Genomic DNA, 24,547 nt, shown 5'->3' on the forward strand with positions numbered 1-24,547 from the left:
AAATTCATTTGAAAAGATCCCTAATCGTCCCTCTCTCTGAGTCTCTCTTATTGAAAGGCAATGACCTTTTTCTTGTTGGTGTCGCAAAATGTCACTAAACCTCGAGTGTGACAACATCAAGTAAGATCACATCGTAAGTTTAAAAGTAACGGGCCAAAGCTCAATTTTTCTTCATCTATTTAGTTTCTTTAATTTCCCTACACCACCCTTAACTTCCCCTAAAGGATTAACAGGGAAAGATTCGAATGAGAGTTAAGGCGTTTGTGTTTTTTTTTTCTGTTTCTTTTTTTAAGGGAAAAGTTTTAGTAGAGGAAGAGGCTGTTCGTCACACTCTGAGACATGTGGAAGTCATTGCTATATTTCAAGCAGATCAAACCAATGTTATTAAAATATAATAATAATGCTGCATGGTGATGTCGATACCGAATCCGATATTGAAGTTTTACTAAAACGATACCGATTATTTATACTCGCCGAGGTGATTGGTTATTTTAATCGACTGAAACCGATATCGACAGATTTTTTACCGATAATAAAACAATTTTTTACCGATAATAAAACCATTTTTAACCGATAATAAAACCATTTTTAACCGATAATAAAACCATTTTTACCGATAATAAAACAATTTTTAACCGATAATAAAACAATTTTTAACCGATAACGAAACAATTTTTTCCGATAATAGAACAATTTTTTCCGATAATAAAACCATTTTTAACCGATAATAAAACTATTTTTACCGATATACACCGATTGTTAATCGATTAATCGGGAATTAAACTGTAACCGATTAATTGGCAAATGTAAGCACGACACCAATTAATCGATTAAAGTTCCATATCGGTCACCGATTCCAATATGATATCGGTTTAAACCCACCACTAAATAATACTTACTTGTCTTGTAACGCCTCGGTCTCATCTCTCAATGAAATTGAAAATATCATTTTGGTTTAATTTACTTTTGTTCAAACACATCTTTGGTTGGCATTTTTTTCTTTCTCTCCAAAGATGACATTTAACTTTGATATCAATCTTTGGGAAAAATATTCTATGCCGAGTTTACTTTGAAAGTATTTCGTCGACTCAATACATACCTTCATGGATCTTAAAGTTCTAAAAGAGGACGAGAAAAGAAACATTAGTTCACGTGAATACAACTCAACTGTCAACCCCCCCTCTTCACCCCTCCCGCCAACGCGCCTAGCCTAAAAACGTGATGTTGTATGGCCTTGAATTAAAGTCCCCTTATTTCTCCACCCCAGCCCTTGCTCGTGGTGCAGGCGGGTTTGAATGAACAAACCAGTTTTCAAGTCCCTTATGAAATTTATAGGATCCATGCTTAGACCTTGAAAATACTAATTATAGATTTTACGTATTTTAACTTTGGTCTATTTTTTCTTTTTGGTGATTTTTAAAAAGATAATACCACACGTGACGTTTCGGTTCATTAATACATCGATATTATTATTATATTTGACGCTATAATGTTGATTGATTTCACGATTTGATATGGTTAATTAAAATTAATTACATTACGAATTTTAAATTAGTTACTTTCAAGGTCTCTAATTAAGTCAATATCGTTTTTTTATAATAATAATAATAATGCCCATAATTTTAATTATTACTTCATAATAATAATATAAAACAATATCTGGACTAGATATTTCTTAATATTAATATTAAAATTAAATTAAAATCGTAAAATAATACGGTTAAAATTCGTGTACAATTTCACATCGATTTAGTGGCTTTACAAATACTTTCACATCGATCTATAATAACACGACACATTTTCAACAAATACCTACAACAAATGATGTGAAAAACACAAATTCACAATTTTGACAGTGAGATAATGAGCTGAAATTGTTTGTTAAGACCTTAATCAGGAATACATACAGCTAACTGGAAATATTGTGTACTACCTATTTTAACTCAACGTGTCTCGGAGAAATTTTTTTATTTTTTGGGAAGCGCTAGACTAATCATAATGTATGATGAATTTTACGTCACAAATAATGAATCCCGCTGCACCTTGCGCACGACTAGGAATTCGCGTTGCTCCAACCAATGAAACGACAGTTAGAATGACGTAAGAACAGAATTATGATTAGCGACGGATACCAAGTTTTCAAGCCCGGTATACCCACAAAACCCGCGGCGTAGAAATTAAAGTTTTAGATAGATATGGGTACACAAATATTCCAATTATCTGTATGCATTCCTGGCTTAATAATTTAGACTTATGGAAGAGCGATATTCTAAAAACGTTTTAAATAAATTTACCGGGCTTATTAATTAAATAAGAAACGAGAGGTAATTAACAACTAAACTAAATAAAAGAAGAAAAAAAAAGGATTAAAACACTACTAGTTCATTATCTCCAGTTGTAAATCACCACAAAGTTCAAAGTTCAAGAAAAAATGGCGGCTGCTACAGCGGCAATTAAAAGCGTTAACCATATATTGAGATTTGATTTACGAGAACTACTGTCCTCTTGATCAGCACCGTGTTCGGCGTTACTGGTTAAATACTTTCGACTATCCAATGATTTGCCACCTTCATCGTCGGAACTGTAAAGAACTGAAAAGAAAATTGGGGTTAAGAAATATTTTCTTTATAAATTTACCGCTATTTCATTATCTTCGTTAACGAGAATATTATATATTATATCCAGTTTTTGGGGTTTTTATAATAACTATATAAAAACACGTGAACCATCAGGCTAATTAGTGATGGGTCGAAAATTAACGGGACAATTGTGGATAGATACCTGACTCCCCGTTAAAATGATTTCAAATCAAGTTACCTCGTTAAAATTAGGGAAAAAAATAATTTTAAATAAGGTGGAATGGAAGGTAATAATTATATTGTTTTATTTATTATAATTTGATTACTAAAAAATTCCCTGATTTGAATTTTATTTTTTTTTTATGATTAAAGGTTGGATTAATTAAATATTTTTGAAATTAAAAATGTAATTTAAAATGAGTGGTCTAGAAATATCAACACATTTAACTTCACTATTTCTAATCATAAACTTTGCCAGATCTAAGAGTGTTCACAAAAAATTTCTAAATTTTTGTCGAAAATTTAAAGAATATTTCCGGAATATTTAAAGAATATTTAAAAAAATATTTCCAGAATATTTAAAGAATATTTAAAAAAATATTTCCAGAATATTTAAAGAATATTTAAAAAAATATTTCCAGAATATTTAAAGAATATTTAAAAAAATATTTCCAGAATATTTAAAAAAATATTTCCAGAATATTTAAAAAAATATTTCCAGAATATTTAAAAAAATATTTCCAGAATATTTAAAAAAATATTTCCAGAATATTTAAAAAAATATTTCCAGAATATTTAAAAAAAAATTTCCAGAATATTTAAAAAAATATTTCCAGAATATTTAAAAAAATATTTCCAGAATATTTAAAAAAAAATTTCCAGAATATTTAAAAAAATATTTCCAGAATATTTAAAAAAATATTTCCAGAATATTTAAAAAAATATTTCCAGAATATTTAAAAAAATATTTCCAGAATATTTAAAAAAATATTTCCAGAATATTTAAAAAAATATTTCCAGAATATTTAAAAAAATATTTCCAGAATATTTAAAAAAATATTTCCAGAATATTTAAAAAAATATTTCCAGAATATTTAAAAAAATATTTCCAGAATATTTAAAAAAAATATTTTCAGAATATTTAAAAAAATATTTCCAGAATATTTAAAAAATATTTTCAGAATATTTCGAGAATATTTTCAAAAATATCTCATATTTTTCAATCATCTTAGAAATCACTCAAAAAATAAAAACATGTATAAGACCTAAAACATTTTGCATCATAATATCCGGACAACCATAATATTAATCCCTCTATAACAATAAATAAAGAAAGAAGAAAAAAGTCGTTAAAACAAGTAACTTAAGGTTAAACTTAATTAGCGAGAAATTATCTTCGATTTATAATTATTCACCATGCACGGCGGTAACGTTCTTGGTACTACCCAAAAATGTCGCTAAAAACCATTCCCCCTTAAACCCCCAAAAACGTGTATATTTGTTAATACGTACGAGTTCGAATGTAAATGGGCTAATTATGAAATAGTTTACGTTCCCTAATGTTTCTTTTCCAAAGAGGGGGCCCCCTAAGTACTTTCGCCAGTACCTAAATTTAACGCGGCTAAGGTTAAGCCCTTTAAAAACTTAAAAACCATATTTTCAAAGAACACACACACAAAATAAGAAAAAAACAAAACCCACACGACACTTTGGTCGACAAATTAGTTAAACCATAAGTTTATAAGTGATATGTTCCTTCCATAAGTATGACACTACTTATACTACTGAGAGACTTCTTACAGCTCGAGCTAGATCTAGCAGAACGACAACAGGGTTCATACAACTTTTGGAAAACAAATTTGCCTGAGTTTTCCAGGTTTTTCCCGTATATGGAGTATCCTATGGAGCAAATGTTAACGAAGGAGGGGCAAATATGACTATTACATAAAGGACATCCCCGTATCTCTAGTAGAACCAGAGTTATGAACCCCCAAAGTTTAGTGTAATGTTAATCCTATGGAGGGTATGTTTATGAACATTTTGCTCAATTACTCGGCCCCTGTTTGACGCAAGTTTCCCCGATTCCCCTGAATTTTACTAAAAATTCGAAATTTCCCTGAATTTTCCCTGACGTTTTTGTCAACTATTTATTTCCCTGAAGTTTTCCCGGTTTGTATGAACCCTGGACAAGCGAGAATTGATTAACTACACTCGGTTAATTAGTTTTGCAGGACTTCCATCTTCCTATTTAGTCTGCATTACTAAGCCTTTAACAGCTTTACCTCGAATCTATGAGCTACCTCACTCACTTCATGACAAGCTCCAGTTTCTAAGTTACCAGTGACAAACTTATATGGAACATATCTTATAAACTTATGCTGTTAAATTTGTTTGTAGAAAAACAACAATTGTATAAAGAAACCTTTTTCTCCAACGTCGATTCGTCGTAGACGTTCGAAGGTTTGAAAAGAAGGCCAACCCACGCGACTCAAGTAAGCCGAATCTTCCTCCTGGAAATAAATACAAATACAGAGTGTAATTCGCGCCAAAAAAAAGTGTCAATGATTTTCCCACAACAAATTATTAAAAGAAGCTTTAAAATTCATAGGCAATTATAAAGAATACCAAATTTCTCACTACACTTTTTTTGAGGTAAAAAAAAAAACCTTCAAATGAAACCTTCATTGATAAAATAGTACCGTACAGTAAATCAGCTTAAGTTTAACCTTGACCAAATAGCGGTCCTCCCAAAAGAAAAAAATGTTAACCCTTTTTTTAAATAACAGAAAAAAAAACCAAAAAAACAGAAATTACGATTTTAAAGGTTGGTGTGAATAGAGAATCAATTTCACGTGACCATAGACCAACTTTAAGAGATTATAACTTAATCGGGATTATTTAAATACCAGTAAAAACGACACGAATATCAGGTGACATTTCTACGATTTTATATACAGGGTGTTAATGAAATGTCCGTAAGAAATTAGACAGGATGTTCTTTTGAGTCGAAAATGTTATTTATTTGACCTTTAACCCTAAGGGGTCACCGTTTACGAGTTATGTATGATTATTTGGAGTGTTTTAGGTATGACCCCTTAATTAAATTAGCAATCATCTGTTCAGTTTCTTATAAGTAGTCATGCGCAAAGCATCATTCATAGAAATTCCCCATGGACCCAACCATCCCACTGTACTTCAGTGAAGTCCCCTCCCTTTTGCAATACCCTGTATTTAAATTCAACCTTTAAAGTTAAAACGATTAGAGTCTCTTTTTAACCGATGATTTAAGGGACAATTTTAAGTATTTCAAAACCCCCAAAAATATTTATAAAGGTTAAAGTATAGCGTCGCGGTAAAACTTAAAACTGATTTAAAACCAATATAGGCTTTTAACCTTTTTGTATTTTTGAACAAAGTTTTCCCCCTTTTTAGGCGGCGATAAGTTTGTCTAAAACATTTGTTACGGGTCCCGGAACAATAGAGAAGGGGCTATTTATTTTTAAAGAACGATTATTTGAAAAGAACGTTTTTGTTTTGGGAAAGTAAGGGGCGCTACTCGGCCGTGCCTAATAACATTATTCGCCTCTCGAATTCGTGAAATCGTGTGTTCAAAACCCAAAGAAGTAACAACCGTTCTGCTGGGAAAGATAGCCTCTCTAAGCTACCCACAATAGGCAATGAGATGAATACCTTATTAAGGAAAGATGACGACGAAAGTTCTAAAACAAGGAGAATTTTGAGAGAAATTTACGGCAAAAGTACAAACGAAAGTTCATTTCCCATAACGTTTAAAAAGGTTCAAGTTTAATTTTAAAGGCATGAAAAACAAAGCGGAATATTTAACGGTATAATTATATCGCTCCGTTAAGCCCCCCCCCGAGTCACTAACCTTAAACCTGACTATGAAAGATGTTGCCAAATGTTAAATAACATAGGAATAACGTCTAAAAATGTGAAATAAACGCCTAATATTGTTAATTAACGTAGGAATAACGCCTAATAATGTTATATAACGTAGGAATAACGCCTAATAATGTTATATAACGTAGGAATAACGCCTAATAATGTTATATAACGTAGGAATAACGCCTAATAATGTTATATAACGTAGGAATAACGCCTAATAATGTTAAATAACGTAGGAATAACGCCTAATAATGTTAAATAACGTAGGAATAACGCCTAATAATGTTAAATAACGTAGGAATAACGCCTAATAATGTTAAATAACGTAGGAATAACGCCTAATAATGTTAAATAACGTAAGAACAACGCCTAATAATGTTAAATAACGTAAGAACAACGCCTAATAATGTTAAATAACGTAGGAATAACGCCTAATAATGTTAAATAACGTAGGAATAACGCCTAATAATGTTAAATAACGTAAGAACAACGCCTAATAATGTTAAATAACGTAAGAACAACGCCTAATAATGTTAAATAACGTAGGAATAACGCATGTGAAATTCCATAGAAATAACGCGTAATAATGTGAAATTCCATAGAAATAACGCGTAATAATGTTAAATTCCACAGAAATAACACGTAATTATGTTAAATTCCACCGAAATAAAGCAAAATTCTGTTAAATTTCACAGAAATAACACCTAATAATGTTAAATTTTATAGAAAAAAACTGCCAATAACGTTAAACCTTAGTAATATTGCATAATATAAAATTTTAACCGAGCTGAGACCGGAAAAGAGATTCGTAAGACAAACTATTGCGAAAGACAGTGAACTTTAAGCGTCAGTTGACTCAAGACATCAGCCAAGCTGGTAGAGAGAGACGACGCAACCCTTTAATTCATTTTAACACATTTGTCCTTCCAATTTAACGTTTATTTATTTTTTCACGCCGAATCATAATGTCTAGCCGCGTCATAGATGTATAAAATAGACGAATATATAAACATAGGCCCAAGTCAACTGCGGGTAATTCTGTAGCGAAACATCTCTCTGCTGAGCGATCCACCAAATATCATTATTAAAATGTTTAAAGAGAGGGTGAAACGTTAGTATTTCAAAACCTCTTACCAATATAATAATAATGATATTCTGAATTACAAACCACCCTCACTTTAAAAACGTGTTCAAAGGAACCTTAACGACAATAATCACTTAAATTTAGGCTGAAAGGCGGTTTGGGTTTTAAAATTTTTTAAAAAACCATCTTTCACACAGAAGAAAAATTAGGAGACATAAATGCATTATTCAAATTGGGCGTATCTACGACTAAACACAAATAAAAAAAAAATAGGCACAAGAATTGCAATGTGGCTATTGAACTACCGACGTTATGACGCCGGTTTCTGTGTTTTTAAATTTTTTAGGTACACTACAAGTACCAATAAATAAAAAATATAGAAGTGACATTAGGAATCTCTCTTCACTGATGATACTCCGAGAGTCCGAGAAGTAGGCGTGTACTACTACTCTAGTAAGTTGACGTCACGTTTTGACGTAAATAAAGTGATATAATACAAGCTCCTAACCATATACCTAAGTATAACGAAGGGATATAAATTTTGGCTGTATTGCTTCTACGTTTTATTATTGGAAAGAATTGGGGAAACGCAATCAAGGAACAATAAATAACAAAGTACTCAACCCAATAAACCTCTACCTTAAATTATATTAAAGAGACTATAGCCTTCAATAATTAAGAAACTAATTATAAATTTAAAACATTCCCGAAATAATTGGGCGTCAATCAAAAATTTGCTCGAGTGGATTTAAATTATATCGCAGAAGGTGAACAATAAAAACTTGATTGCCAAATATTTCTTTTTTTTTAATTTATCCTTAAATATTTAAAAGTAACAGGAATGCATAAACCTAACGGGAATAATTGCGTCCCCCTAAACCTCCCATGTTATTTTCTCTTTCCGGGTTTTGTGGGTATACCAGACTTGAGAACTTTACTAACTGTCGTTTCATTGGTTGGTAGCAACACGAGTTCTTATGCGCAACACGCAGCGAGGTAAAGTTCGTCATATAGAGAACTTTCAATTGGGGGGGGGGGAGCTATGACTAGTGAGAAAACTTACACGACCATATTGGTGGCTTGAATGCAGGAAGAAAGCTGAAACCCGTGCACCAATATGGCTGCCAAAACTGAAGTAAAACTTTGGAGGGTCTGACGTAGTATTCACCCTCCTGAAAGGTCTCTATATAATGATTGGTCTAGTTCTTCCGCCCAGATACGTTGAGTGAAAATGGATGGCTGTAGCGCAATTATTCCAATTATCTGTATGCATTCCTGTTAGCGGTAATCATACCCGCTCTTTTCGTTTAAACAAAACCAAAACGCGAACGAGTTATTCGCACCAAGTTCTAACTAACGGAGTGTAGTATTCCAAGGTTAAATATGTGTGGGCTTTTAAAGAACCCCCACCCATGTTCCTAACTTTCTTATTTTTTTAGAGACAGGAGTTAAGATACCAGTCTTAATAACAGTTAAGTATTTGACTCGGGATGGGCGCCCGTGTTCCACTCAGAGACTACTATATCGAAACTACATGAATATCTAGTTTTTAGTCCCTGAAGTTTAATTATAATTATTGCAGACGTTTCCAAATGGTACGGTTATAGTACAACTTTTATATACCAGAGTCAATAGTAGCTGGTTTTGTTTTTCGTTTTTTTTTAAACTGATACCAAGAAGTGATATCTAGTTCATTAGGGAGAAGGTATAAATTCGCCCCACATTTATAATCTAGCTTTATCTCCAGTCCAAAAGACGTAGCCTGTCCGGACGGAGTTAATTCCCCCCCCCCTGCCTTTAAATTACAACCAGCCTGCATCTCATTGGTTCTTAAAAACTCGTGCACGTCAGCGCGGCGACGCGAATTACGGGAAAATTACAGTCATGAGGAGAGGCGAAATAGCCCGACGGCCTCCTTTTACGTCCCCCTTTGTATTTTGAAAGGGGGACTGCACCTCTATGGCGCGCGGATACTAAGGCATCTTATACCTTCTCCCTAATAAACTAGATATCACTTCTTGCTGATACCTTAAGGGCAGAACTAAGGCAGGAGGTAGAAGGTGGTGGATTCGAATAATTATTAAAAATAAAGAAAGAAAAAGAAGCTAATCGTGCACTACACGAAACAATTTGTAGCTCGAGGCGATTAATTGTTCAAATGAAATAACCTGGGAGTATCCATTTGGATTAGAACTTTTTATGTACATATAAATATATATCTCCACGTGTTTCTTTTGATACTTTGGAATGCGTTTCGAATTAAAGATTATTAAAAAAAAATCGTATATAATTTAAAACATTTCTTTTAAGATGATCTATAATTTTTGAAGTGATAGTGACACTTTTTTTTTAATTGAGATATAATTAATTTACTGACATTCCAATGTCATCCAGTTTTAAAACTGGCTACTTATCTATACTTATTTTTCTCTGAATAGTTTAGATGATAGTAAGATACCTTAGTTAAGCTTATATTTAATTTTATTTGAAGTCTCTACGCCATGCGTCAGTCAGTATTCATGACATCACGCTAATTAAACATCCCGCAGCTCCCACTTAATTCTACGTCACAAGCCCCCCCCCCCAAAGGAAACCTGATTAAAATCTACTACAAAATAATAATTACCCTTGTCAAGAACCCTAAGGGTTAGGGGTTTTTGCCACTCATATCACTGGATTTTAAATTTAAATCTAAAAAAATTATATTTTACTCTCGCTGAAAAACTTGCGTGAACTCTAGTCTATAACAGTGTCATAGACACTTTAAAGATTATTGGACAGACTGTACGATGTACATGATAGGCCTACCAACCTACCACATTGAGAATTACAGTTAGGGGTGGTCTAAAGACACTCCAAAACCCAAATAAAAAAAGGGGGAACGAGTTTGTCTAATTGCGCGTATAATATTGTAAGTATAATTGCCAAAAAGTCTCTCTAAATACGCGACTGACTGTCCTTTACAAGAGGATTTGTCTAAGATCCCACCGAATGTTACCAAGGAGAGTCTAAAGGTTCTTAACATCATTATCTCGACCAATCAGAGGCCATATATGGATGGACTAGGAAGAACGTAAATTAGGATGAAAAGGGGGCAAACAGGACGTAATTAAGACCATACGGGTGAGAGAATCATTTATGGAAAACTTAAAATTGTGTGCCAACCATTCCCCATCCCCATGAAGAAAAACAACCAAATTCCCCCGAAACACTACCGACATCTTTGCATGAAGTTTGTAAACTTACAAAATACTTTCATGCAGTGTAACTTCATAATTTTCACGTAATTATATGCAACAATAAATAAATTGAATTACCTTGTTATTCGCTTCATTTTCTGGTTCAACCATCATTCTATTTCCATCCATTGTTGAAATGATTTCAGCTGGTAGATTTTCTTCCAATGTTGTTGTTTTTACAACATCTAATCATTAATAAAATTGTGTTAAAAATACGCCGAATGATAATTGTAATTAACTTAAAATGAAAGTAGGCTTAGGTTTAAAAAATTAAATTTAGCAATAACTGGTACTAAATTATCTTACCTTTTGCAATTGATGTCGAACAAACGTAGGTTATTAATGTTAATATCCAAATGAATATTTTTATATCCATAACACTGATTTAAATTTCCCACGGTATTAAATTTAAGTTATATTAATTACCGATTTTACTAGCATTATGATTTCAAGTCCTATTTCAAATTTGAAATACTTCTACTAGCTAATTTTATGTTACAAACCAGCATAATAATAACTTACTGAATAAATATCTGTTATTAAATTACAACTATCATATTTTAATTAAACTAATTCGGTAACCTTTTTAATTGACTTTCAACAAACTACCGAGCTACCAAATTCTATCTGTAGCCATCTAAGCATAGCCCACTCGATCACGCACACGACAACGCAAGCTGCTCGCGCGCTATAGAAGCCAATTCAATCGGCCAAAAAGTGCGACTTTTGGACTATCGACTGACTTCGAAGGAACCCAAAATTAACATTAAGTTCTATGGGAGGAGGTAGGTTTCTTGGCCAGATCCTTTGTCCTATTCATCCAAATGACCTGAAATTTTAATGAGACGTGTGTTTTGAAGTGTGTTATTATTCTAAAGAGGATTCAAGCTTTTAAAGTCGATAGAGGTTTTTTAATAAAAATTAATTTCCAATGTCAAAATTGTAAATTCAGTACCCAACCCCATCCTCCTTGTCCAAAACATGCCTTTTAGAAAGTATTAGGGCATAGATTATACAAGATTGTACCAGATTGTCTAGCCCATAATTAAGCCACATCCTTTACGTACTCTCGCTATCCCTACTACAATTGAACCATTTTAGGTGGAATTTCTGATAGCATTTTGACGTGTATTGCAACCCGATTATTCTTACAGGACACCCTATTTATGGGGCGGCTAAACCTATAGCATCTTCTTTCTTCATTACTATTGCTATTTTACTAATTTTCTAATTAAGAACAGGAATAATTAGACAAAAACAAACAAAGATTTAGGAATATATTACACTTTTCATTTCAGAACTTTTATTTGATCTAGACATAAGTTTATAAGATATGTTCCATAAGTGTGTCACTCGTTAATGAGAGCTTGTCATGAAGTGACGTAGGTGAAACGTCATAGATTCTCGTAAAGCGGCGCCTAGTGAGGCGCTGTCAAAGGTTTAGTACAGACTAAAGAGGAGGATGGACTGCAAAACCGAGTGTAGTCAATTCTCACGTCGTTCTTGAACTAGCTCTCATTAAGCCTCTAACATTACGAAGTATGGGTAGTGACATACTTATGGAACATATCTTATAAACTTATGATCTAGATCAACGTAAAACTGGTTCCCCTGTAAAATTAATTAACTTTCATAGGAATTAGTTTAATTATTATGATTTCAAGTTTCAACCTATTAGACAAACATGTTTATAGGGTGGTTTTTCCAGCTGCAGGAATCCATAAACTCCGGTACCACTTTCTAAAAGTGGAGAATAGTGTTTTGGGCTGTTTCGAAGACATTATTAAATTATAATTAACTGAATTATTAATTATATTAGAAAAGAGAAACAATAAAATTGAAAAGCACGCTCCCGCCATATTTTGAAGTCTGCCGCAGCCTAACTTCAGCAGCGCCATCTAGCGTTCCATGTTTGTAAGCAATAACCCTTTTCATTCTGGGTTCTTTTTGGGGGCGTTTTCCGAGACAACTGGCTGCTGCGAATTTCTGTCCGATCTTTGCTGGTAAATATTTTGATTTTATTTATATTTTAAGGGTTAATTTGGATTAAATACCAATGTTTTATCGCAACTGATCGAAAATTAATCGTCGCAAGTGGAAAATTTATGCTTAACCGTGCCAAATACATTGGCACACTACGACCAAGGCTTAGTACCCTTGGTCTTTTGGGGGCCGGCATGATCATCCCGCATGGCCGCATTCACAACACATTGACGCACTACGACCAAGGCTTAGTATCCTGGTGTTTTTGGGAGTTCCAGTCTTTCAGAGGTGGCTACGGAGATCTTTCCAGGTAAATATTTTGATTATATATTAAGGGTTAATTTAGATTAAATACCAAAGTTTCATCGCAACCGAATGGCAATTAAGCGTTACCCCCATTCCGCTATCGATCCAGGGTTGTCTCTCCCGAATCCCAACTAGACTCCGACACCTACCAAAGGAAGTAGGCTTTGTATTCTTGGTTGGTCTTCCCTAACAACGCGTCGCAAATATTTTGACCTTTTAAGCTTGTTCAAAATGATCTTAAACTCCCCTAACCAAACTTTTTTTTCTCCTTTCCATCAAAACGTGCTGAGGTTAACGGTAATAGGTTAGCTGTGGCATAGGGGCTAGCCACCACCCCTCTATGCATTGTAAAGGGACCCACCTGTGAATAAGCCACAGGCTTAGTGTTTAAATCCCTTTGTAGACAAAGCTTAGATTATTATTATTATTATGCCCCCTCTATCGCGTCCACAAGGGGTCATGGTAGAAAATTATTCCACCGATATGCCCGTAAAAACCAGCTTAAGCACTCCTTTCTCCGTAGATCGGCCCCCATTTGGAATTCACTTCCCCCTGAAGTTAAAATCACCCAATTTAAGTCCGAACTGAAACAGTAACTCAAACTATAATGCCCCGCCGTATGTGCCTCTATGTTCTTCGGAGCTGTAAGGTTTTCTCATAAACCCTAGCTCGACATTCCCCCACAGGAGCTAAAAAAGTGGTAAATAGGTTTGTTAATTACGACCTTTGTTTGTAGAAAACATAGCCTTAGTTTATTTTGGGGAGTTGTGGTAAAAGGGCACACAGTATTAGGGATTCACATTTATGTCGTACTTATTCTAAATATTTGAAATTAATCTTATTAATTGCGCGTTGCATTTATTCCTGGTTTTACTATTCAATCTTTTTAGTCGGTTTAAAAGTAGTTCAAAGTGATTATTTAATTGATATTTCAAGATTGACCCTAAACCGTATCAGGGATAGATTTAATTTTAGAAGTAGGAATGGAGAACAGAGTAACCCCCTTCTAAGGGACGGAGGGGGTGTGAAAGAAGAGGCGGGTCATAGCGACAGAGGTAGAAAGGAATTACATATTTTCGCCGTCCCCCTCAGCAACGTCATCAAAACGTAGTTTAAGTGAGCCAATAAGATAATTTAAACTTTTCGTTCCGTGTTGGAGGGAGGGGCTCTATACTGGTCTATGAGTCGGACTGAAGTAAATACTAACCGTTCTCCATTCCTACTTCTAAAATTAAATCTATCCCTGACCGTATTAATATTTATTTTTCTAGTTACGTTAAATGATTTGTTTGAAAGTACAGGGTTCATACAAACGTGGAAAATTAGGGGAATAAATAGTTGACAAAAACCTCAGGGAAATTTAGAATTTTTAATAAAATTCAGGGAAATTTGTGTCAAACTGGGGCCGAGTAATTGAGCAAAATGTTCATAAACATACCCTCCATAGGATTAACATTACACTAAATTTTGGAGGCTCATAACTCTGGTTATATTAGAGATACGGGGATGTCCTTTGATTATACTATAGTCCTATTTGCCCCCCTCTTTCGATAACATTTGATCCATATACGGGAAGAGCCTGGAAATCTCAGGGAAATTTGTTTTCCAAAAGTTGTATGAACCTGAAGTAAAACTAATGTTATTCAAAATACTCAGGGCCGGATTAAAGGGAGAGCTGGGGGGCACTGGCCCCCGGGCGCTAGGCTTATTGGGGGCGCATTGAGTTCCCCATCCTAAAATGCTAAAACCTTGGGGGTCGAGTAAACATGGGCCAATTAATTGAGGAAAATGTTCATAAACATACCCCCTTCCGTAGGAATAGCATTACACCCAACTTTGAAGGCTCTTAACTCTGGTTCTACTAGAGATACGGGGATGTCCTTTGATTATGTTATAGTCCCTATTTCCCCCCCCCCTCCTTCGTTAACATTTGCTCCATAGGATACTCCATATAGGGAAAAACCTGGAAATCTCAGGGAAATTTGTTTTCCAAAAGTTGTATGAACCCTGTACTAGAGATTGAGAGATGCCCTTTTAGTATGTGATAGTCCTATTTGTCCCCCCCCCCTCATCCAACCATACTTAGGACTTGGGATTAAGACAAACAGGAATTGAGGAAAGTATTTATAAACATATCTCCCTCCACAGGAATAGCGTTACACCTAACTTTGAAGGTTCATAACTCTGGTTCTACTAGAGATGGGAAGATGCCCTTTGAGTATGTTTTAGTCAGGCCCGGGGGAGAGGGGGCGAGGGGGTACTGGTGCACGGGCGCAACGCTTGTTGGGGGCACATTGAGTTAAACTATTCTCCCCTTAGCAGCATTTGCTGTTCCTTTTGTTTTTTCGACTTAAGGGGGCGCGCATTATAAGTGCTTAATCCGGCCCTGAAAATACTTGTGCCTTTTAAGCTGATAATAATTTTATTTTGTATTTGATAGTTTGATTTTATTTTTTATAGCTATCATGCGTTTCCAAAGGAACAATTTATGTTGGATTCTAGAATGACTATTTATTTGGCAAAAAATGGCACCCAATATTAATCAGGTCAATAAACCCAGTACAATTCCATTCTTAATTCGGATCTACACTTTGATTTTATCCGTTGAAACTGAATCTCTTTTCGAAAACTATTAAGACAGCGTGTGAAACATTTTAGGCCCTTAGTGCAATAATTAAGTCTTATTAATAGTAATTATAGCAATATTAACAGGACAATTCCATTCTTAATTCGGGCCTACACTTTGATTTTATCCGTTGAAAGGGAATCTCACTAGCAAAACTATTTAGACAGCGTGTGAAGCGACTTTTAGACCATTATTAGGGTATTTAGTTTATTTATTATTCTATTTATTGTTAGAAGGGAAGCGCTGTGTCCTTTAATTTTTAGGGATTTTTCTTTTCGCCAGGACATAAATAAAATCTTACTTATGGAATAGGTGAACACTGGTCCCAGCCCTCCCTTTTAAGAATAATGAACGCGTAATCAGGATTTCAAGGGTGAGATTCCCTTTGCGGTATTAAGGTATCTAGTTTATGGTTTTAATTATATTTTTAGAGGAAAAGCGTTTGGCAACTCGTTGAGGGAGTTTTGTAGGATCTAAATAAATTTCTGATTTAGGTTTAAGGTAGAAGGTTGCTTATACGCTTTCTCCTTTAAAAGTAAACACGATTTTAAGCGGGTTTAAGGCGAGGCTTAGCTTTTTATGGTATTCTTTCCCTATTAATGTTACGAGTGTGCCATTTATTTGCCAAATAATAGTCATTTTGTCTTATGCCGGAACCTTTAACGTCGCATCATGCAAGAATACTCTTGTGGATTTTCGTATTAAGGTAATTAATTTCAAGTTATTCGTGTGACCTTTTCCAAATACTAATTCGAATTTTTCTTGCGCAGGAAGAATTGGACGTCTGCGAGTGGACTTTCATTGGAAATCCCTTGCCAAGGACGAAGTTTCCTGGTTTTGGGGGCTCCACAGCGGGCCTTAGTTTAAATTTAATGTTTCCCGAATTGAACAGGGACTTGTTAAATTTAAATTTGGGCCCGCAGGCCTGACGTTAGGCCTGGTAACTTGTGTTCAATAAAAAGTTTCGTTATTAGACTAGGTTCAAAAAAAACAATCGATTTACTTATAACGTTTTTTTTGACCTTTTTTATGCTATAACGTTTTTTTTGACCTTTTTTATGCTTTTTTTACTGTTTTTTTAATAATTTGTTTTTTAATAAATTTTTTGTAAAAAAATTTTTTTTAATGGGTTTTTTGCTTGTTTTTAAGTAAAAAGCTTAAAAAAAGGGGTCAAAAAAACCCCCCCTAAGTCCAGACATTAAAAAATTGAAGCTAAGTCTAGTATCGTAAAAATTTAAAGAAAAGAAAGAACGAGGTTTAAGGCAAAATTTATTCAATAAGAAACAAAAAACCAAGTGTTTACAAAAATTTCGAACAAAAAAAATTATTAAAGAGTTGTATAAGTTAAAGTTTGAACGCGAAAAAAATAATAAGTAGTTACATATAAAATGGCAAGCAAAAAAAGTAAAATAAGTGGTTACATGTAAAATTTTCAAGTAAAATAGTTGAATTTTGTGTCTTCTAGCTTCGATAATTTTCTCCGTAACTTCGAGTCAATGTTGAGAGAAAGATAGCAAGTCCGGAAGAAGACATCGTGTAACGTAATCCAAGAAAGCTCGTCATCAGGAATGATACATAGCAAGTCCAGAACAGCGGAAGTCATCGTGCAACGTCAATCCAACAAAGGATGTGATCAGGAATGATAAGTCATCGGGAAAGATATGTCTCGGAATGACCAGCGACAGAAAGATCCAAGAATATCAGCTGCATCTATAAATGAAAACATATTAATTACACATCTTAAACTATTGCCTACTTTTGGGCGGTCCTTAATTAATTTAGATTTAATTGAAACTAGATTTAGAGAGAAAGACCAACTACCACCGACTAATTGCCACCCCAAATTAAAGGAAGGCTTTACTACCGTGATTCCCACCCTGAATTAAATATATACTCTGGCTAACTAGTTATTTCCCATAATTGGCCTTATTCCTGATCAGCGCCACCGAGGCGTAGCGGCGACTTTTGGAACTATAATAATACGGTAGCCAATCAGAGGTGGCGCTGGAGTCGATGGACTCTGATGGAGATCTGTTACTTTCTCTATTTTGAATCATGTGAATAGCCAAGGCTTAACAAGCGATATGGTTTCAAAAGTATTAAAAGTTGATTTTACCTTTCTTATTCTGTCTAATATTATGAAATAAGACTTTCGGAGTAAGTTTTCATTCGATTTTGGTCTATTTGGAGATTATTAGGTTAGTAATAATTAGTTAAAACATGTTTTTTCAAGTTGAAGCGGTAATAATCAAAACATAGAAAATAACAGATCTCCATCAGAGTCCATCGACTCCAGCGCCACCTCTGATTGGCTACCGTATTATTATAGTTCCAAAAGTCTCCGCTACGCCTCGGTGGCGCTGATCAGGAATAAGGCCAATTGGATAGAAAATAATTTTAGAAAACCTACCATTTAATTTTAAATTAAATTATGTAATTTAATAATGAAAATATTTTAAAATATTCCCTAAACTAATTTTAAAAAAGCTGCCATTTAATTTTAAATTAAATTATGTAACTTAATTATGAAAATAATTTAAAATATTCCCCAAATTAATTTTATTAAAACCTGCCAGCTATTTATTTAAAACTATTGCCACAGGTAGAACCCATAAATAAAAACTGAGATCGAAATGGGACAAGGCTTAGGGCAACTGTTCACGTGTCTTAAAATTCTTTCTGCGTAACTTGATTTTCGAAAATCCGTCGCTTTATCTTTAAATTAATTAACAATAGCCACCAAACTAATTTTAGGAAAACCCTCTATTTATTTATTCTAAAACTATTCCCACAGATAAACCCCGTAAATAACTAGGGTTTAAATGGAACAAGGTTTAGGGCAACTGTCCACGTGTCTTAAAATTCTTTCTGCGGAACTTGATTTTCGATAAACCGTCGCCTTATCTCTAGGGGCTATTGTTAATTAATTTAAACTAATTTTAGGAAAATCCGCTATTTATTTATTCTAAAACTATTCCCACAGACAGACCCCGTAAATAACTAGAGTTTAAATGGGACGAGGCTTAATTTAGGCTTAGGGCAGCTGGCCTCGAGTTTTAAAATTCTCTCGGCGGGACCTGATTTCCGAAAATCATTCGCGTTATCTCTAAATTAATTACGTACCCCGTTTAATAGCTAAGAGTAATAGACCCTAAACCAGGGATTCTCTCTTGACCAGCGTCTCGTTGTAAAATTTTATTTGTGGTACTTGATTTTTAATAAATAAATAAAATTTACTAACATTTAACACTACCTAATTAATTTAAATGCTTGAAATAAAATAAATAATTTAAGGGGGCCTAGATGAGTTTGGATTATTGTAAAGTTAGGCTTACCGACTGTTAAAGCACCACGAGGTCAAGCAATGGCCGCCAAGGAAGTTCAAGAGCTTCGAATTCAGCTTGCGTTCTCGGGAAAAACGATCTGCGAAATGGCGGAACGATCAAGGATCGACTTCAAAAGCCGGGGTCACGATCGGCTGAACGAAAAAGGTTTTTCCAAGCGACTTTCCTCGACGGCTTCCAGGCAACGAATGAACTGGCTGACCCGTAACGATCGGCTGAGCGGCAAAGGTTTTTCCAAGCGACTTTCCTCGTCGGCTTCCAGGCATCAATTGAGCCGGCTGACGTGTAACTTCTAACTAAGTAAATTTCCAACGTCGGGGGGCGCTAAAAGCTCCTATGCGCGGACTCGGGTGCGCCATATCCCAGGCATGAAATTCAAATAGCTGAACACCGCTAGGCCTACTAAATGAATGAACGCTAGGCCTAAATGAATGAAGTCTAGGTAAACTGAATGGACAATCATTACCTATTACCATTAACATCTGTCGTGACGTCACAAGTCAATTACCTCGGTGACGTCATAGCTGATGTCACCAGATATGATGTCATAGGTGACGTCACCGGATATGACGTCATAGGTGACGTCACCGGATATGACGTCATAGGTGACGTCACCGGATATGACGTCATGACACGTCACCGGATATGACGTCATTGATCACGTCATCGGATTTGACGTCATTGGTCACGTCACCGGATATGACGTCATAGCAAAAATTTACCATGCTTTAGATGTCAGTAAATACGTAACTACGTACACAGCGCCCCTAGCGGCAATTTATGAACTATCTATTGCTTACATGAATGTCTAGCAGAATTTTATCATGTTTTAGATGTCAGTAAATACGTAACTACGTACACAGCGCCCCTAGCGGCAATTTATGAACTATCTATTGCTTACACGAATGTCTAGCAGAATTTTATCATGTTTTAGATGTCAGTAAATACGTAACTACGTATACAGCGCCCCTAGTGGCAAATGTGTTAATGCTTAATTATCCGTTAATATTAATAATAATAATAACCCATAGCCCCTAAGTAACCCCAAATCCCTATCCCGTTTAAAATCACTAACGAGTTTTTTGTGAGTAGCCCCTCGATAATTTCTCGTAATCCAGACGCAACCTTTAATCCGTTCACTACCACACACATAAGCAAACACACAGTTATGTAACCAGCACTAGTTAAAGCATTAGTTTGTTTGTTTTACTTGGCTGCTACGACACGCTTCAGTGCAATCAAGAAGTTATATCAGTATCTCAGAGAGAAGGTATAAGATGCCATTGTACTCGCGCGCCATAGTCCCAGTCCCCCTTTCAAAATACAAGGGGGGACGTAAAAGGAGGCGCCTCTCCTCAGTCGGAAAATACGTAATTTTCGTCACTCGCGTCGTCGCGCTGACGTGGGTTTTCAAGAACCAATGAGATGCTGGTTGTAATTTAGAGACGGGGATTAACTCCGGACCTACGTTTTGACTGGAGATAAAGCTGGAAATCTGGCGAATTTATACCTTCTCTCTGAGATACTAGATATAACTTCTTGGTGCAATGCACTTCGAATAAAATCATTCATTATACTTTGAAATTGTATTCAAAATATTCATACTCGACTCACGGCTCTACTATGTTGGGAAAGCACTTTAATCATACTCTAAATACTCTATACCTTAGCAACTAACTATAATTAGTAAGCTTACAAGTAAAAATAAATTTGTCAGGCAGACTTATAAATATTATTGCAATATTTTATTTCGAAATATATTCCATCAGATACATTCGGATTTAATAAAACTTTGTAATTAAAATACTTTTCAAAAATGTGGTCATCATTCATTATGACTTTGGTTAAGGTCTTTTATTCTTTTTATTATTTGACGCCATAACTAAAATTAATAAGCTTATAAATAGAAAATAATTTTATCAAGTAATATTTTCTAAATATTAATGCAAGTTTTTATTTTGAAATATATTTCATTGATACATTAGATTTTATTAAAAAGATTAATAATGAAAATAATAAGAATATTTTTATAAACGCGTAACTTCCGAGTGTTGAGTCCAGGTACTGAAAATAATAAGAAAATTTCTATTATTAACAAATTTTAATCGGCTTAGAATTTCCACTGTTTTTCCACGCTAATATCCTACGGTGGAAAACGAGGTTGTTGGGATGGAAAACCAGGGTATTTGGTGGCAAAACGGAGCATTATGCTTTTGCGTCCAGATAGGAAGTGCGTAAAGTCACTGGAGTGTTGAAAAATTGCGTAAATAATATTAACCATGTATAGATTAAGCATATAAAAGTAATATATATAAGTGCAAGTGAACAATAGTAAAAAAACCCCACCCAACCTTGAATACAAAAATAACAGAATTAAAAACCTTTAGCTTTCAGTTTCTAAAGCGACCAACCCTTAAAAAAAGTAACCAAAGTACACCTTCGTATTTGTAAAACAAGCTTTGTTAAACTGTAATCCTGGAGAGCTTCTCTATCGAGCTAGCGAAAGGGGACCGTTCCCAAAACACATCTATTTCTCCACAAAACGAGAAGAGTTTTTAAAGAAAGTACTAACTTGTGGCCCCGGATATTACACTTATAACGTAAGTAAATTTATTGAAATAAGGATTAAGGGTTCTAATTTTTTGTTAGAGTATGGAGGGGCTATTCACTCTGATTTTCTGTACTTCTTTTAATGGGTATTTACGGGTACCATGTTTTACCACTGTTAAAGGATGCGCATCGAAGTACAGCACGATGTGGCTACTATTACGAGCCCAGCCCTTGGGTCGTCTTGTTATAACTTCGTATTAAATTATTTGTTTAGATAACCCAGAGTTGCTAAATAATTACCTCGGAACTAAGACCAATTAATATACAAAAATAACTACCCAACCATTGTTTCAGTCCGGTGGATGGATTTAAAAATAAATTTGCACTTCCAAGTAGCGCTTTTCTACAGAATGAGCGAGTGTTTAGCCACTCGAAATCAAGAAGAAATCCCGAAATTCCGTACGCTTTTTTTGGTATAGTCGGACCCCTCGTATATTGTACTTAACATAAACATTTATAGCTTAGAAAGAAATACCAATATGGCGGCAAGGAATAGAGTAACGCCGGAATTGCCAGGAACGTTTGAATAAATATCGAACATCTGCAATTATAATAAACTAGATGTTAACCGCGGCGTCGCTCGCGTGTAATAAGAACTTCCATCAAAATGATATAAAGAATGGGTAGATTTTACTGATGACTAATATTTTTGCAGCACTCCAAGAGCGAAGGCACTCGTCGTTGCCCGTCAGCCCCTAGGGACATTTTTATTACTTTTCACGCGGACATTATTCCATAAAGAAGGGTTTTAAAATTTCTGGCCGCCATTTAAAAAGATGGCAACAAATCGAGCCCAAAAGACCATTCAGCCCGTTTATAGGTTAAAGGAAACCAGTGTACTAAATATTTGCGAGATCGGTTGAATCGCGCGGACTTTGTTGCATAGAGAAGAATTTTTACATTTCGGGGCGCCATTTATTAAGATGGCGACGGATTGGGAAAATCTTTCTTAGTACGCGAATACTACTTATGAGTAACGTTTCTGCAAATTTTCAGCCTTCTAGGGCAAGCGGTTTGGGCTGGGCGTTGATTATCAGTCAGTCTGTCAGTCAGGACTTTGATTTATATATATATAGCTAAATAAATAAATTAGTGCTTCCATGATAGAACTAAACAGAAATATTCATTAATTTGCTTGAACCGGCAAATAATAATGCTTGAACACGAAAGATTTGATTAAACAAAATTTTCTAATAAATAAAAGTTAAACAAGATGGCCCAAGGGCTGGGCTCATAATAGTAGCCACATCGTACCGTACTTAACAGGCCTACATAAAATTTATGTGAATAGCCCCTCGATGCGCTACCCTTAACATTGCTAAAATGATTACCCGTAAGGCCATTCTAAAAACGAGGTTTTAGCTTTAAAAATGCTAAACTGATTACAAACAAGTAACCCTTAATAGAATTACAGAAAGTTTTAGTGATTATCCCCTCGATGATCGAGTTACTTTTAACAGTGCTAAAATGATTACGTACTTAACGTTCAATTAATACACGTACAGAAAGTTTTAGTTTACAACTTACGCCTTCGCATACTTATCGCATCTTATAAATTTCTAACATGAACTTATGGAAAGAAGCGTTTGAAAGAGAAAGAACATCTGTATATATATATTTTCTTTTGCCTAGATTCTAAATTCCCCTTCGATTTCTTTGAATGTTGAAATAGGGAATCGGCGTCTTACTGACTTCGTAACAAAATCAATGTTAAATGTGACGTCACGCGTGGAAGAACCCCTCCCTCCCACTAGTCACGGACCGTCACAAAATTTTTAGTGTCAAGTGCAAGGAATATGTTTCATTTTGGAAAGGGGGTGAAAGTAATAAATTTATCATTTTGACAAAGCTATTTAATTTGAAAGTTTTTAGTCTTTTTAGGTACAATCAACCCGAAGTACGAAACTGGTTAAAAAGCCCGTAGCAAGAAAGTTTCGCCGTAAAGCTCAGCAGGGAGAGAGGGAGATGCCGCGTGAATAGCGCGAGGTGTCTCTCTTTTGGGTGGGGGAAGTAAATTTCCCAGCCAAATGGGGTAGTATCGCCCGGGCCACCGCGAGCTCTACTGCGCAAAATCCAAAGTTTTTATCTCATGTAGCGACTATTCGTGATGTCACTTCGCGCATGCTCAATGATCCACCGAATGACCCAAGGTAGAGAGAGAGAACATAGTATTTCATACCCCCGTTTTCAACCCCTTCCCGCTAGATACGAGTTCTGTTAGCATTAGGCGGCTTCTCCCTCTCTCCCTGAGCTCAGCGGATTCATACACCGCTTAACTCCCAAAGAAATAGTTACCCCATTTTATACGCCCACGCGCATTAACTTACACACTTACGGTTTAGCACTTTATCTTGTGATTTTGGGAGCGAAAATGGCTCACGTCTGCTTCTGTCGGAACGGTGTAAATTAAGCCTTGACTAAGAAGTTGACTTTTAGTCGGGGTTTCTAGTTTTTTACAAAACATTTAGTCGATCGTCAATGATGTTTTGTTGTGATTGTGTGAGTGAGAATTCCGTGGTTAAATTAAAACGGTTTGGACATATTTATTCGCAGTATCTTTAATATAAGAATTGCAACGTGTTTCTACGTCCACCATAAGGCCATTTTTCTTTTCGACGGAGATCCCAGCCAACGGAAGTTTTGGAACGAAAACCAAGGAGCATAGATACCACTACAATATACTGTAAGGTTGTATGTCCATAAACAGGCTAATCCTTTCTATGCACAACGACAGAATCTTGTTGTTCGCGATTTTTACCATTAGCACTATGGCCAGTTTCATACTTCTCCCCGAAGGGTGGTTATTATGAACTCCTAAGGGGGGTTATTATGAACTCCTAAGGGGGGTTATTATGAACTCCTAAGGGGGG

At 35.1% G+C, this 24,547-nt stretch overlaps 1 protein-coding gene and 3 long non-coding RNA genes across 4 annotated transcripts in view; 2 read left to right on the forward strand and 2 right to left on the reverse strand.

Moving 5' to 3' along the window:
* LOC149588571 (uncharacterized) overlaps positions 1 to 24,547 on the forward strand; it is a 167,776-nt gene that overhangs the window by 142,501 nt on the left and 728 nt on the right. Inside the window, exon 2 of the long non-coding RNA XR_016379915.1 lies at positions 23,628 to 24,365. This is a non-coding gene — a long non-coding RNA (uncharacterized LOC149588571). The remainder of the gene's footprint in view (positions 1 to 23,627; positions 24,366 to 24,547) is intronic.
* LOC149588584 (uncharacterized) lies at positions 1,606 to 11,654 on the reverse strand. Its single transcript, XM_089862359.1, has 4 exons — positions 11,115 to 11,654; positions 10,887 to 10,993; positions 5,002 to 5,089; positions 1,606 to 2,591 (listed from the first exon to the last, which is right to left on the reverse strand). The coding sequence occupies exons 1-4, from the start codon at positions 11,182 to 11,184 to the stop codon at positions 2,422 to 2,424; spliced, it is 435 nt and encodes a 144-aa protein (XP_089718485.1). The 5' UTR covers positions 11,185 to 11,654; the 3' UTR covers positions 1,606 to 2,421.
* Positions 12,060 to 15,670, forward strand: LOC149588585 (uncharacterized). The gene is made up of 2 exons (XR_016379906.1): positions 12,060 to 13,101; positions 15,558 to 15,670. It is a non-coding gene; the product is annotated as an uncharacterized LOC149588585 (long non-coding RNA).
* LOC149588586 (uncharacterized) lies at positions 17,084 to 19,311 on the reverse strand. Its single transcript, XR_016379917.1, has 2 exons — positions 19,059 to 19,311; positions 17,084 to 17,433 (listed from the first exon to the last, which is right to left on the reverse strand). It is a non-coding gene; the product is annotated as an uncharacterized LOC149588586 (long non-coding RNA).

The sequence above is a fragment of the Phalangium opilio genome, unplaced genomic scaffold, assembly GCF_054372755.1.
Source record: "Phalangium opilio isolate 3A_F unplaced genomic scaffold, DU_Popi_V2 ptg000540l_1, whole genome shotgun sequence".
In the NCBI taxonomy this organism is placed as follows: domain Eukaryota; kingdom Metazoa; phylum Arthropoda; class Arachnida; order Opiliones; family Phalangiidae; genus Phalangium; species Phalangium opilio.

Bases quoted from the DNA above. Each gene is read 5' to 3' on its own strand.
- LOC149588584 (XM_089862359.1), bottom strand. From the start codon at position 11,184: ATGGATATAAAAATATTCATTTGGATATTAACATTAATAACCTACGTT. The intron at 5,090-10,886 runs GTAATTCAATTT...ATTTATTTCCAG, and splicing joins AAAATGAAGCGAATAACAAG to GAGGAAGATTCGGCTTACTT. The intron at 2,592-5,001 runs GTTTCTTTATAC...TTTTCTTTTCAG, and splicing joins AATCGACGTTGGAGAAAAAG to TTCTTTACAGTTCCGACGAT.